The following is a 15,361-nucleotide window of genomic DNA, read 5'->3' on the forward strand; positions in this document are numbered from 1 at the left end:
AAACCCCACAATGCAGATAGAGGCCATTTCGGCCCATCGAGCCTGCACCGACACATATCCCACCCGATCCCCGTAACCCCTACACCAACACATATCCCACCCTATCCTTGTAACCCCACGTATTTAATCCCCCTAACACTAAGGGTCAATTTATCATAGCCAATCAACCTAACCCACACATCTTTGGACTTTGGGAGGAAACCGGAGCACCCGGAGAAAACCCACGCAAACACGGGGAGAATGTGCAAACTCCACACAGACAGTCGCCCGAGGCCGGATTCGAACCCGGGTCCCTGGCGCTGTGAGGCAACAGTGCTAACCACTAGGCCGGGCCTCACAACCGCTCAGCCTGAGACACAGAGCGGCGGAGCAGCAGCGGGCGGCCGTCAACCGCGCGGCCCGACACACAGAGCGGGGCAGCGGCCGGCCGTCAACCGCGCAGCCCTCTAAACTGCCCTGGCAACGCCGGGCCCCCCCTGCTAGTAACTAATAAACGAACATGTTCAAAGAACATTAAAAACAAAAGATTTTTTCAATGTCCCTATGATAGTTTTCTTCCGTATTTCTTGCGGCACTGTCGAGGAGATTAATCCCTGGAGACTCCGGGACAATCCTGGGGGGTTCCTAGCCCTGCTCCACACTTGGCCAAGCCGAGTGTTGTCTTTTCTAGAGCCACTGTTGGAGAGCCACGACACCTGGGCCTGTGATTACCTGCCCTGTTGGTTCTGCTCCCCATCCCAACGTGACACAGAATAACGAGAAGAAACATAGCGGCCCTGAAATTAGGATCGGGGGCTTGCCGCGCGTGCAAGCCCCCGATCTGCACTCACCCTGCGCGCTGACATCTGAAGCCCGGGCCTGCTTGCATTTCCTGTCACAGGCCCAGTTCAGATGTCAGCGCGCAGTGCTTACCTGATCCAGCGGCGTAGTTAGTGCGATGTGCCGGCTGGGATCAGGTGAGCACTGTACAACCAATCAGGGGAGGGGAAGGTTCATTCATGAGTTTGAGAGTAATAGCTGTCAAACTCATGAAAACTACGGGGGCCCAAAACACTATTTAAACTTTAAATAAAAATTTAAAAAACATCCCAATCATTAAATTAAGTATAAATAAGTTTAAAAAAAAAAAATTTAAACAATTTTTTTTTGAAAAAAATAAATTTTTAATAAAAAGGGTCTAAAACTAAACTTACCTTATCGTAGATTCTTTAAAATAATAAACCTGTGGGGAAAAACAAATTCTAAATTGCACTAAAACACCACTTACCTGTAAAAATAAATACTTACGTGTGCTTTTTACAAGCGTAAAGACCGGAGGCCTTTACACATGCGCAAATCCCCCAAAACAGAGGAAATCCAAGACGCACGCGCTGCCCCCTACAGCGCACGCGCTAGCCTCTTCACCTCTTGAGTTAGAGGAGAGGAAATGCCGGTTTTCAGCGCATGCGCTGTGCATGCTGAAAACCGGTATTTCCTCCGGCCAGACGCGTGAGTACCCCTTCCGTACTCACGCGTTTGGGGAGGAATTACTGCCCCATTATTTGAACAGGACATGACGGGCAAGTGAACAAATGAGGTTTCAACATGGTTTATGTCACAATGTCAGATGTTTCTGAACAAAAAGGTTCTTTTCTTGAAGACAGCACATTCAACAATAGGGGAAGGAAACTGCATTCATGAAAAATATGAGGATAATATTAGCAACCTCAAAATTATTATTGAGAAACTCTGGTCTGGTTCAGACGGAGCTGCTCATCCACCACCTTCAGAGGTGCTAATCAGGGCACTGGTAAGGGTACCACAACGTGACTCAGTGACCTGGGCTAGCCCCTGGCTGTGTTTTATAGTAGGCGTCTATGGTCTGATGTCAGATCAAAATCAGCAACGTGCCATTAAGATTTCTGCTAAATTTCTAGTTCCTCTCTGATCTCCCCTCATGCTCTCTCCGAGCTCACCTTTTCCATGAGACCCCCCTGCTACCCCGACCCTATTTCCACCAAACCGCTGACCACCTAACATCTCTTCCTGGCCCCCTTGTTAGCTGATATTGGTTCTCCTCTGGTACTGTCCCCCTCCCCTTCAAATCAGCCGTCATCACCCCATTCCTCAAAAAACCCACCCTTGATCTCTCTGTCCTTGCAAACTACTCATGACCTCATGGGATTGGGGTTAATGTATTCGCATGGATAGAGGATTGGTTAACGGACAGAAAACAGAGAGTAGGGATAATCGGATCTTTTTCAGGTTGGCAGGCTGTAACTAGTGGGATGCCACAAGGATCAGTGCTTGGGCCTCAGCTATTTACAGTCTATATTAATGACGTAGATGAAGGGACCGAGTGTAATGTATCCAAGTTTGCTGACGATATAAAGCTAGGTGGGTAAGTAAGCTGTGAGGAGGACACAAAGGGCGAAAAATTGAGTCGCGTAAAGGGGGCGCTGGAAAAATTAGCGCCCCGCAACTGAAATTGAGTGGTGGCACCCCAAGAGAGAAGCGGGGCGCTACTGGAAGCGCCCTGCGTCCCTCTTGGGGCGCTGCGAGGGAATATTGTAGGCCTTCTTAAAGGGGAGGGGCCTGGCGCGGCGCGACCCGGGGCCCAGCTGGGCCCCCGGGGATCGGGAGTGCCAGCAAAAGAGCCCGGCACTCGAGAAGTGCCAGGCTCATGGAGCGCAGCCAGCACTCTGCGGGGGGGGCGGGTAAGGAGGCCGGCGATGGGAGCGAAGGCAGGTGCTGGCAGGCGGCCAGCAACAAAAATAACCGCAAGGCACCTCTCCTTTAAATAGTGCCACCCCGGCCGCAGGTAGGCCCCCCTGACCCCGATGGACATAGCCTCTTAGGGCGCTAATGGGAGGCACAAAGCAACCGAATTTTTCCCCCAAAGAGCCTGCAAAGGGATATAGACAGGTTAAGTCAGTGGTCAGTAAGGTGGCAGATGGAGTATAATGTGGGGAAATGTGCGGTTATTCACTTTGGTAGAAGAATAGGAAAACAGAATATTTTTTAAATGGTGAGAAACTATTAAATGTTGGTGTTCCCAGAGATTTAGGTGTCCTCGTACAGGAAACACAGAGGGCTAGATTTTCAGTTGCTTGCGCCAGCAGTTAGCGCCTTAAGAGAAGTGATTTCCGGGCGCTATGCGTGTAGCACCCGGGCGCAGCGCAGTTTGCGCCTCGCCCCACATTAAGTTGGCCGTTAGCGCCGGCGCAAAGTTTAGCGCCCGCCCGGATGCGCGCGCAGAAAATGACGTCACACCCTCGTGCAATGCCCTTTGGCCGCCCCGATTCCAAACTTCAGTCGGACCGCCCCATTGTGCGGCTGGCGGCCGGAGCGTTTGAAAAAAGGAACGCAACACAACCAGCGCGGGCCCCGGGGGGCGCAAATTAAAGGGGACGTACCCTCCAGTATAAAGGCCAGCCATTTTTCAGCAAACACTCTAGTGCAACGCATTTCTGGACACACAACAAGGAGGATAGCTAACTGGTTTCAAGCAGCAACAGCTCAGGTATTTTTGGACTCAGGCCAGAGCGCTGCAAGTGGCCTTTTGGAAATTTGAGTGTTTGCCAGGATTTGATGGGGGTTGCATGGGGTGCCAACGCGGAGCTGCAGCGCCATGTCCGTAGGGCTCGCAGACGCATTGTGAGAGGGGCAGCCCTGGCTAGAGGCAGAGGGGGCTACAGGCGTCGGCCACGTAGGCCTTACCCAGTCAGGCTATACCGCCAGCAGCGCTCCTACCTAAACATGAGTGCCGCGCGATGTGTTAGAAGGCTCCGATTCCGAAAGGAAGTGATTGCAGAGATCTGCCACCTGCTTCGCAGAGATCTGCGGCCAAAGCTCAGGTGCAGGATGTCTCTGTCGGTGGAAGTGAAGGTGACGGTGGCATTGAACTTCTATGCCACCGGCTCCTTCCAATCCGCTGCTGGGGACATAGCAAACATCTCCCAGTACGGCGCGCATCGTTGCACCCGCCAGGTGACCGAAGCACTGTTCAGAAGGAGAAGCCAATTCATCTCCTTCCCCATGGCCCTGGAGAGCCAGCATCAGCGCACATTGGGATTTGCCAGACTCGGGGACTTCCCCTTGGTGCAGGGCGCCATTGACTGTACGCATGTGGCTTTGCGGGCCCCTCTGGAGCATGGCGAGCAGTATCGCAACAGGAAGGGCTACCATTCTCTGAATGTGCAGCTGGTGTGTGACCACAAGCAGCGCATCATGGCTGTCAATGCCAGCTTCCCAGGCAGCAGCCACGATGCCTTTATCCTGCGGCAGAGTACTGTGCATGACATGTTCGAGGCACAGCCTCCCCCAAGAGGATGGCTACTCGGGGACAAAGGCTATCCTTTGTGTACCTGGCTCATGACCCCGCTCCGCGCGCCCAGGACCGCTGCTGAAGAGGCCTACAACGAGAGCCATCAAACCACCCGCAACATCATCGAGCAAACTATTGGGGTCCTCAAGCAGCGGTTCCGCTGCCTTGATCGCTCCGGAGGAGCTCTCCAGTATTTGCCGGACCGGGCCTCCCAATTTGCGGTAGTTTGCTGCATGCTACACAACCTGGCTATCCGCAGGACTCAGGCACTGCCACCTGACGTTGGAGCAGCACCTCAGGAGGAGGAGCAGGAGGAGCATGAGGAGGAGGTGCAGGAGTACGTTCCCAGGAGGGAGCGACCAGGGCCAAGGGCCGCGCGACGCCACCTTATTACACGGTACTTCTAAGCCCCCTGTCAGGGAATGCCTTGGGGCCACGAGGGAAGATGAATGCAGCCGCTCTGCAAGCCCTCAGCCGGCGAAGCCAACAAACACTAAGAAGAACAACCATGGAGACTGCATGAATAAAGATAAATTTTTATTACACAAAAATGAAAACCCCTTCCCACATGAATCCCCAAAAACAATCAACGGGCCCCACAAAAAGCCCAACAAATGACTCACTCCCACAAACTGGGGAGGAGTCACTCCACATTTGTACAACCCGGGCCTCAACCTCGGCCTAACGCAAAAAAAAAGCCCACGAACCAAACAACCATGGGCAAAAGAAAGATGGCCACCGCCATATAAAACGAAAGCTGGCCACACCCTCTACTGAGTGGCCCGCGAGGGCGACACCTTGCCCAGCCTTTTGTCTCCCCTGCCCGGCCTGCTGCTCCTTCGCAAGCTCTGCCCAGTGGCTGCTGCGAGGCTGGGGGAAGGCGCCTGAGGCTCAGATGTCCTTCCGCCAGATGCCGCTGGGGGGCGGCCTACACGGCCTTTGGGCCTCGAGGGGCCGTCTGCTGAGTGGCGCACCTGAGCCTGGCCAACATCAGCTCCAGCCGCTTGCCCTTGACGCCCCAGTGGGGGAATGGTGGCGACGGATGGCGCAATGTGGGCCAGCTGGCGTCTGGGATGGGCTGGCTGGTGCTGTGGCGCGCTGGCACTCGGCCGGGCCCGCACTGCAGGATCCGCAACAATCAGCCGAGGGGCGGCTCGCTGGGATGCTCCAGCGCGGCGGCTGCCCTGGCGATGCCTGCCTGAGACAGCGCGTGTGGCAGCAGTGAGTGCCCCTGTTGTCCTGGTGTGCGCCCGCATCACACCCGCCAGGGTCTTGACGGCATCAGTCAGCATGCGGCCACTCGCGGCAGTTGCTGCCCCGAACTCGCGCACACTGGTCGCCAGTGACTCGATGGCCTCAGGCATGCGCCCCACCACGCTCATGAGCTCCGTGTGGCGCCGGTCCGAATCCTTGGCCATCTTATCCAGCTTCCGCACCTCCTCCGAGGTGAAGGTGTCCGGACTGTAGTCGCGACTCTCCCGCTGGGGAGGAGGGGGCCGAACTAGGGGAACCTTGCCACGTTGGTGGCGGCCAGTGTGCCGATCAGCAGCACTCCCCTCTGATCCTTCCCCCCTTTGGGGGGAAGGCCGCGGGCCATGCGCACGGCTCCTGGGTGGCTGGATGCCACTGGTCCCAGAAGCTGCATTCCCCTGCGACAGTTCCTCCAGGCAATCGTCCAGTGAGGACGTGTCAAGCCTTTCGTCCTCTCCGGCGGGACCTGAGTGTTCCCCCGATGGTCCGGCTTGCTCCTCCTCCTCCTCCTCCTCCTGCTCGGAGGGGCTGTCACTGGCAGCTTCAGGGTCCTGGTCGTCACCAGCTGAAAGCAGGAATGCACAAGAGTAGCTTCAGAGTGAGGAGACGGCGTCAGCGAGGGAGTTAGGACTGGTGGCATTCAGCGCATTGGTGGGACAGTGGCAAAGGAGGTAGCTCGGATGCGCAAGTGCGACGCGAGAGGGCCAAAAGGCGAGGTCCTTACCATTGCCGGGCAGTGGAGGGTCGGCTACTCCGCACGCTGTGCGCACGATCAGACGGGCTCCCATGAGCACACACACGCGCTCCTCCAGCCGAGTGAGCTTCTGCAGCTTTGCGCGGCCTCCCCTGGCCCTGGCACGGGCCTGGCGATTATACGCAACTTTAGCCTGCAAGAGAAAGGACGGGCTGTAAGTGCGCAGTGTAGCCCTGATGTCATGTGCACTGCCTCCCATGGTGGAATAGCTGGGCCAGAGTGTAGCCCTGATGTAGTGTGCACTGCCTCCCATGGTGGAATAGCTTGGCCAGAGTGTAGCCCTGATGTAGTGTGCACTGCCTCCCATGGTGGAATAGCTGGGCCAGCGTGTAGCCCTGATGTAGTGTGCACTGCCTCCCATGGTGGAATAGCTTGGCCAGAGTGTAGCCCTGATGTCATGTGCATTGCCTCCCATGGTGGAATAGCTGGGCCAGAGTGTAGAGTGCAGAATGGCCAATTGATGCTCATGACTGTCCCAATGCTGCTGGCTGAGGGCTGGCCATTAGGACTTTCAGCTCCCTTTGCCCATCATGTCAGGTGTACATGCAAGAATGAGGAGGAGACTGGAAAGGGTACTCACCCTGACAATCCTGGTCAGGTCATTGTATTTTTTACGACATTGTTTGTGGGTCCTGGGGGCATCGCCGGTGAACATCACCCTGTTGGCGATCTGCTTCCAGGCTCTGGTGTAGTCGTGGTGGTTCGGATTCCTCCCACTCTCTGGGAACAAGATCCTGTGCCTCTGCTCCAGAGCTGTGACCATTATGTCCAGATCACCCTCTGAGAAGCGCAGGGCACGCTCACGGGCCTTCTCTGGCGTTGCCATGACTCCCTGGGGCTGAGCAGCAGTGTTGAGGCCTCTTTGCAAGGCTGCAGTGTGCAGGGCGTGGCAGCAGACCAATTCGTCCCTTCCCCCTTTAAGAGCTGGTCGGCGCCACGGGGTCTGCTGTCAGTCAAAAAATGACCGCACCCGCGCTGCGCCCCGCCTGGGCGCTATCCCTCTGGACCGCCGGCTTAGCGCCTAAAGATAGTAGTGGAACGCCTCTTTTAGCGCTCCAACAACCTCTTAGGGCGAAGCCACTGAATTTCCGGCAACGGGGCGCTACTTTGGGGCGGGCGCTAACTTCGGGCGGGCGCTAAGGTTAGCGCCCCAAAACTGGCTATACTGAAATTCTAGGCCAGAGAGTTAGCATGCAGGTACAGCAAGCAATTAGGAAGGCAAATGGCATGTTGGCCTTCATTGCAAGGGGGTTGGAGTATAAGAGTAAGGAAGTCTTGCTACTATTGTACTGGGCTTTGGTGAGACCACACCTCGCGTACTGTGCACAGTTTTGGTCTCTATATCTAAGGAAGGATATATTTAGAGGCAGTGCAACGAAGGTTCACTAGATTGATTCCTGGGATGAGAGGGTTGTCCTGGGATGAGAGGGTTGTCCTGGGATGAGAGGGTTGTCCTGGGATGAGAGGGTTGTCCTGGGATGAGAGGGCTGTCCTGGGATGAGAGGGCTGTCCTGGGATGAGAGGGTTGTCCTGGGATGAGAGGGTTGTCCTGGGATGAGAGGGCTGTCCTGGGATGAGAGGGTTGTCCTGGGATGAGAGGGTTGTCCTGGGATGAGAGGGCTGTCCTATGATGAGAGATTGAGTAGAGTGGGCCTGTACTCTCTGCAGTTTAGAAGAATGAGAGGTGAGCCCATTGAAACATACAAGATTCTGAGGGGGATTGACCGGGTAGATGCTGAGAGGTTGTTTCCCCTGGCTGGAGAGTCTAGAACTGGGGGCAAAGTCTCAGGATAACGGGTCGGCCATTTAAGACGGAGATGAGGAGGAATTTCTTCACTCAGAGGGTTGTGAATCTTTGGAACTCTCTGCCCCAAAGGGCTATGGATGCTCAGTCGTTGAGTATATTCAATGCTGAGATAGATAGATTTTTGGACTCTAGGGGAATCAAGGGATATGGGGATCAGGCTGGAAAGTGGAGTTGAGGTCAAAGATCAGCCATGATCTTACTGAATGTCAGAGCAGGCTCGAGGGGCCATATGGTCTACTCGTGCACCTAATTCTTATGTACTGTCCCATCTCCAACCTCCCTTTCCGCTCCAAAGTCCTTGAACGTGCTGTCGATTGCCAAATCAGTGACCACTTTTCCTGCAACTCCATGTTTGCACTGAATTGACCCTTATCAAAGTCACAAATAGCATCCTCTGTGACTGTGGTAAACAATCCCTCCTCATCCGTCTCGACCTGTCTGCAGCCAATGACACGGTTGACCCACCCATCCTCCCCCCATGCCTCTCCACTTCCATCCCGCACCATTCCCTCTGGAGTCCCCCCACATCTGTCCTTGGCTCCCTCCTATTTCTCACCTACGATCATGAGGGGAGGTCCAATCGCGCGGTGGGGGGGGTCCTATCGTTGAGGAGAGGGGGGTTCCGATCATGGGGGGGGGGTCTGATTGCGGGGGGGTGGGGGGTGTTCCGATCGCGGGCGGCCCGATCATGAGTGGAGGTCTGATCACGGGGGGGGTGGGGGGGCGCATGCAGTCATGAGGGGGATCCAATTGTGGGGGGGGGGCGGGGGGTGGATCCAATTGCTGGTGGGGTTGCGGATCCAATCATGAGGGGAGGTCCGATCCTGGGGGGGGGCGATCGTGGGCTGTCTGATCATGAGGGGAAGTTCGATTGTGGGGATGGAAGCACGTAACCTTGGTGAGCCGGTGGGGGAAGCAGCCCTGCTCTTCTTGGCCCACAAGCAGCTTACCTGTTCACACCTCTTTCAAGCCGTTCTCACCTTTTTTTCAGCTGCCAGGTTTCCCGAGGTCAGCATTAAATCAACATTACTGACCACCTACTTTTGGAGAGCATTTTGGTTCCCCCCCCACAACCTGCCTCCATTAAAACTGGAGTGGACACGTTGGAGACGGATTGGGGTTGAGTTTCCCATTTAAAATTTTTTAACCACCCCCTCCCGCCCACCCCGGCCCATCCTTGGGGGTTAAAATTCCCCTGTTGTCTTCAGTCCCTGCTACAAACTTCACCGATTCCATCTCTCTCCCTCGCCACTGTCTGAGGCTGAACCAGACTGTTCGCAACCTTGCCATCCTATTTAACCCTGAGCTGAGCTTCTGACCCCGTATCCTCTTCACCAAGGCCACCTACTTCCACCTCTGTAACAATGCCCGTCTCCACCCTTGCCTCAGCTCATCCGCTGCTGAAACCCTCATCCATGCCTTTGTTACCTCTAAACTCGACCATTCTAATCCTCTCCATTAAGGATTAATATTAATATAATTGGACTGTTTCCCTTAAAGCAGAGAAGGTTAAGGGGAGATTTACATAAGAACATAAGAAATAGGAGCAGGAGTAGGCCAATCGGCCCCTCGAGCCTGCTCCGCCATTCAATAAGATCATGGCTGATCTGATCCTAACCGCCAATCCACTATCACAGAACCATCTCCTGAATCTAACAGAATTAGACACACGAAATAGGAGCAGGATCAGGCTACACGGCCCCTGGGCCCGCTCCGCTACCCACAGGGCCATGACCGATCCGAACCTAGACTCATGTCCAAATTCCTGCCCGCTCCCCGTAACCCTTAATTCCCTTTACTTCTAGGAAACTGTCTATTTCTGTTTTAAATTTATGTAATGATGTAGCTTCTACAGCTTTTTGGGGCAGCATATTCCATGGACCTACCACCCTCTGAGTGAAGTAGTTCCTCCTCATCTCAGTTTTGAAAGAGCAGCCCCTTATTCTAAGACTATGCCCCCTAGTTCTAGTTTCACCCATCATTGGGAACATCCTCCCCGCATCCACCCGATCCAACCCCTTCACAATCTTATATGTTTCAATAAGATCGCCTCTCATTCTTCTGAACTCCAATGAGTAGAGTCCCAATCTACTCAACCTCTCCTCATATGTCCATCCCCTCATCCCCGGGATTAACCGAGTGAACCTTCTTTGTACTGACTCGAGAGCAAGTATGTCCTTTCTTAAGTATGGACACCAAAACTGTACGCAGTATTCCAAGTGCGGTCTCACCAATACCTTGTACAACTGAAGCAATACCTCCCTATTTTTATATTCTATCCCCCTAGCAATGAAAGCCAACATTCCATTGGCCTTCTTAATCACTTGCTGCACCTGCATACTAACCTTTTGAGTTTCGTGCACCAGGACCCCCAGATCCCTTTGTACTTCAATACTTTCCAGTTTCTTGCCATTAAGATAACTTGCTCAACGATTTTTCCTGCCAAAGTGCATAACCTCATACTTTCCAGTATTGTATTCCATCTGCCAAATCTCTGCCCACTTACTTAGCCTGTCTATGTCCCCTTGCAGGTTTTTTATGTCCTCCTCACTCACTACTTTCCCTCCCATCTTAGTATCATCTGCAAACTTTGATATGTTACACTCGGTCCCCTCCTCCAAATCGTTAATATAGATTGTAAAGAGTTGGGGACCCAGCACTGACCCCTGCGGAACATCACTAGTTACTGATTGCCAGTCTGAGAATGAACCATTTATCCCAACTCTCTGCCTTCTGTTAGATAGCCAATCCTCTATCCATGCCAGAATATTAGCCCCAATCCCGTGATTTTTTATCTTAAGCAATAATCTTTTGTGTGGCACCTTGTCAAATGCCTTTTGGAAGTCTAAATACACTACGTCCACTGGTTCCCCTTTATCCACCCTATATGTTACTTCCTCAAAGAACTCCAGCAAATTTGTCAAACATGACTTCCCCTTCATAAAACCATGCTGACTTTGTCCTATTAAATTATGATTATCCAAATGTCCTGTTACTGTCTCCTTAACAATGGACTCCAATATTTTACCTACCACAGATGTTAGGCTAACCGGTCTATAGTTTCCAGCCTTCTGTCTACTGCCCTTTTTAAATAAGGGTGTTACATTAGCAGTTTTCCAGTCTGCCGGGACCATTGCCGAGTCCAGGGAGTTTTGGAAAATGATTACCAATGCATCCACAATCCCTACCGCCACTTCCCTCAAGACCCTAGGATGCAAGCCATCAGGTCCAGGTGATTTATCCGCCTTGAGTCCCATTATTTTACCGAGTACCACTTCCTTAGTGATTTTGATCGTGTTTAGCTCCTCCCCCCCTTTAGCCCCCTGTTTGTCCAGTGTTGGGATATTCTTAGTGTCTTCTACTGTAAAGACTGATATAAAATATTCATTCAGTGTTTTTGCCATCTCCATATTTCCCACCATTAATTTCCCGGTCTCATCCTCTAAGGGACCAACATTTACTTTAGCCACCCTTTTTCTTTTTATATAACTATAAAAACTCTTACTATCTGTTTTTATATTTTTTGCTAATTTACTTTCATAATCTATCTTCCCTTTCTTAATCAATCTTTTTGTTATTTTTTGCTGTCTTTTAAAGTTTTCCCAATCCTCTATCCTCCCACTAGATTTGGCTACCTTATATGCCCTTGTTTTTAGTTGAATACTATCCTTAATTTCTTTACTTAGCCATGGATGGCTGTCTTTTCTTTTACACCCTTTTCTTCTCAGTGGAATATATATTTTTTGGAAGTTGTAAAATAACTCCTTAAATGTACACCACTGATCATGTATCGTCTTACCCTTTAATCTATTTTCCCAATCCACTCTACTCAATTCCGCTCTCATACCTTCATAGTCTCCTTTATTCAAGCTTAGCACGCTTGTTTGAGATCCAACCTTCTCACCCTCTAATTGAATATGGAATTCAACCATGTTATGGTCACTCATCGCAACGGGATCCTTTACTAGGACATTTTTAATTAATCCTGTCTCGTTACACAGGACCAGATCTAAGGTTGCTTGCCCCCTGGTCGGTTCAGTTACATACTGCTCAAGAAACCCATCCCTAATACACTCAATGAACTCATCCTCAAGGCAGCCCTGCCCAATTTGATTTGTCCAATTAATATGATAGTTAATAGAGGTGTTCAAAATTACAAGTTGTTTTGATAAAGTATGTAGGGAGTAACTATTTCCACTGGCAAGAGGGTCAGTAACCAGAGGACACAGATTTAAGGTAATTGGCAAAAAAATCTAAAAGGTAAATGAGAATATTCTTTACTCAGCGACTTGTTGTGATCTGGAATGCACTGCCTGAAAGGGTGGGGGAAGCAGATTCAATAGTAACTTTCAAAGGGAATTGGATAAATACTTGAAAAGGAAAGATTTGCAGGGCTATGGGGAAAGAGATGGGGAGTGGGACTCATTGATTAGCTCGTTCAAAGAGCCAGCACAGGCACGATGGGCTCCTTCTGTTCTGTAAGATTCCATGATTATGTCTTGTAAGATGTAATCACTTGATTTATCTTTGGGGACTGAGAGACATGTTGTAGAACATGTCCTCAGGAGGTTAAATAGTCAGGTAGAGGCCACGATAGAGCTGACTGTACATTGTCTGTGGAAGGAGCAAGTTTGAGGGGCTGAATACAAATGGTATGTTGGCCTTCATAGCGAGAGGATTTGAGTACAGGAACAAGGATGTCTTGCTGCAGTTGTACAGGGCCTTGGTGAGACCGCACCTTGAGTATTGTGTGCAGTTTTGGTCGCCTTATCCGAGGAAGGATGTTCTTGCCATGGAGGGAGTGCAGCGAAGATTCACCAGACTGATACCTGGGATGGCAAGAATGAGATTGGGTCGATTAGACTTATATTCGCAAGAGTTTAGAAGAATGAGAGGGGATCTCATTGAAATTTATAAAATTCTAACAGGACTAGACAGACTAGATGCAGGAAGGATGTTCCCGATGGCGGGGGAGTCCAGAACCAGGGGTCACAGTCTAAGGATAAGGGGTAGGCCATTTAGGACTGAGATGAGGAGGAATTTCTTCACCCAGAGTGGTGAACCTGTGGAATTCTCTACCACAGAAGGCAGTTGAGGCCAATTCATTAAATATATTCAAGAAGGAGTTAGATATATTTCTTAAGGCTAAAGGGATCAAGGGATATAGGGAGAAAGCAGGGACAGGGTACTGAATTTGGATGATCAGCCATGATCTCATTAAATGGCGGAACAGGCTCGAGGGGCCGAATGGCCTACTCCTGCTCCTATCTTCTATGTTTCTATGAATGGGCTTTTCTCATTCCATGCTCAGCTATCTTCTTGTGTTGTGATTGACAGCATCTTCCTTTGCTTTCATGTTTCTCATTCTTCCTCCCCTCCCACTTTCCTGTTCCATTCGCAGATTCTCTCCCCCTCACCCACTCTCCCAGTCAGCTTATGCAGTAATATTTCAAAGAGAATCTCAGCAGCCATTATGGAAAGTCATCAGCCACTAGGTGATTGCAGGAATATCTGAAAGAGATAGGAGAACCTGAGCTTCATGGAAAAATGTCTGGTGCTCTGTTTCTGCGAAGTGACTCAGTAACTCTGTGTTTTAAAATCCATATCCTTAACAGATTTGTGAAAGCTAGAGACAGTAATATATCTGACAATTAACTTCATTTATTATTGTTTCAAAACATTCATCTTAAGACTACATACAGAGCAGTACCTGCAGTCCTACATCTAGAAACTCACGTGTAAAGAACTCCCCGGGAATCGTGAGCGATGCCTATCCAGGCTGTTCACGGTACCTCTCCTTGAAGGTACTCAAAGTTCCTAACTAAGTTTTGTTTCGTATCTCTCTTTTATACTATTTTTTTAAAAAAGCACACACTGTTGAATTCTTGCAGAGTTTAACTTTGTTGCGTATCTTATGACCCTTAGGTCATCAAACAAATTGCCTTCCCTTATCAATATCCTGATCCATTGCCTGAAGCTGTCATCCTTTTGCAATGTTATCTTAGCACCCTTTGCTTTCTACCTTTGCTCTTCCTGAAATGACTTTACTCAGGAGTGTCATGGTGATCAAAAGATAGGATCTGCCATTATACACGTTAAACCAATTCTGCCTACATTAGCTGTGCTCGCTGACCTACATTGGCACCCAGTCCGACAACGCCTAGAATTTTAAATTATTTTCCTCATGTTCAAACCCCTCCATGGCCTCGCCCCTCCATCTCTGTAACCTCCTCCAGCCCTACAACCCTCTGAGATCTCTGCACGCCTCCAACTCTGGCCTCTTGCGCATCCCCGATTTTACCACCATTGGTGGCCGTGACTTCAGCTGCCTGGGTGCGAAGCTGTGGAATTCCCTCCCTAAACCTCTCCGCCTCTCTCCTCCTTTAAGTTGCTCCTTAAAACCTACCTCTTTGACCAAGCGTTTGGTCACCTGTCCTAATATCTCCTTATGTGGCTCTGTGTCAAATTTTATTTGATCACGCTCCTGTGAAGCGCCTTTTTATTATGTTAAAGGCGCTATATAAATAATACTATATATAAGTTATTGTTGTTCTGTCTACTTCCTGTATTAAAAACAATGTAAAAACATACCTATGTTCTTGCACATGTATTACAGTGTCTTTTGAGTATCTGAATAGTGAGAAACATGCATTACGAGTGCAGAATCCCAGCTGATTTGACCTAATGTGTTGCAGTTTTGCAGTAACGAAGCGACCTGCATCTGCGAGGGCACCTGGGCAGGAACGGACTGCAGCATGTACGACCCCAAGCGCGACGAGTCAAAGAAGCCACCGGAAGGCCCCAAGGGTTTGTTTGATTTCACTCACAGCCTCTTTCCTTAATCTTTGACGCGCTGTTATTTCTTTCTTTTTGCCTTCTTTCTTTGTCACAGAGTGCTTGAAGTTTACACAAAAACTCGACAATTTCACAGATTGAAACTCAGGAGGGCTAGAAAGACAAGACAGCTGTCAAAGTAGAAATGTTGCAGTCCCCATGTCTTTTGCGTTTATTTCTATTTTTTTAAATACAGTGTTTTGTATATTCTCCTTGCCCTCCCTTTAGTGTCTCTTCAGCATTATTCATATAATCGCTGAAAAGTTGCTAGGTGACCGCTGCCAAGGCTGCTGCTGTCATCACTCTGTAACCGGCTACCCGGGGGTGTCTGAGAGAAATCCTCGAGTTGGCCCTCTCGGTCGAGGAAGGTTGATCATTGACCGCGGTCTTTCAATGTGAGAACTCGAGC

The 15,361-nt window shown here is 50.6% G+C and overlaps 1 protein-coding gene across 3 annotated transcripts in view; it reads left to right on the forward strand.

Annotated features, from left to right (window-relative positions):
- The window catches only part of LOC147119998 (disintegrin and metalloproteinase domain-containing protein 23-like), a 576,022-nt gene that overhangs the window by 211,211 nt on the left and 349,450 nt on the right, over window positions 1-15,361 (forward strand). For all 3 annotated transcript variants that reach the window (XM_085985478.1, XM_085985479.1, XM_085985480.1), the window contains exon 24: window positions 14,814-14,925. In XM_085985478.1, coding sequence (XP_085841604.1) covers window positions 14,814-14,925 — 112 coding nt within the window. The remainder of the gene's footprint in view (window positions 1-14,813; window positions 14,926-15,361) is intronic.

This window comes from Somniosus microcephalus, chromosome 4 (genome assembly GCF_052327205.1).
Source record: "Somniosus microcephalus isolate GS21.2 chromosome 4, FLI_Smic_1.0, whole genome shotgun sequence".
Taxonomy (NCBI): Eukaryota; Metazoa; Chordata; class Chondrichthyes; order Squaliformes; family Somniosidae; genus Somniosus; species Somniosus microcephalus.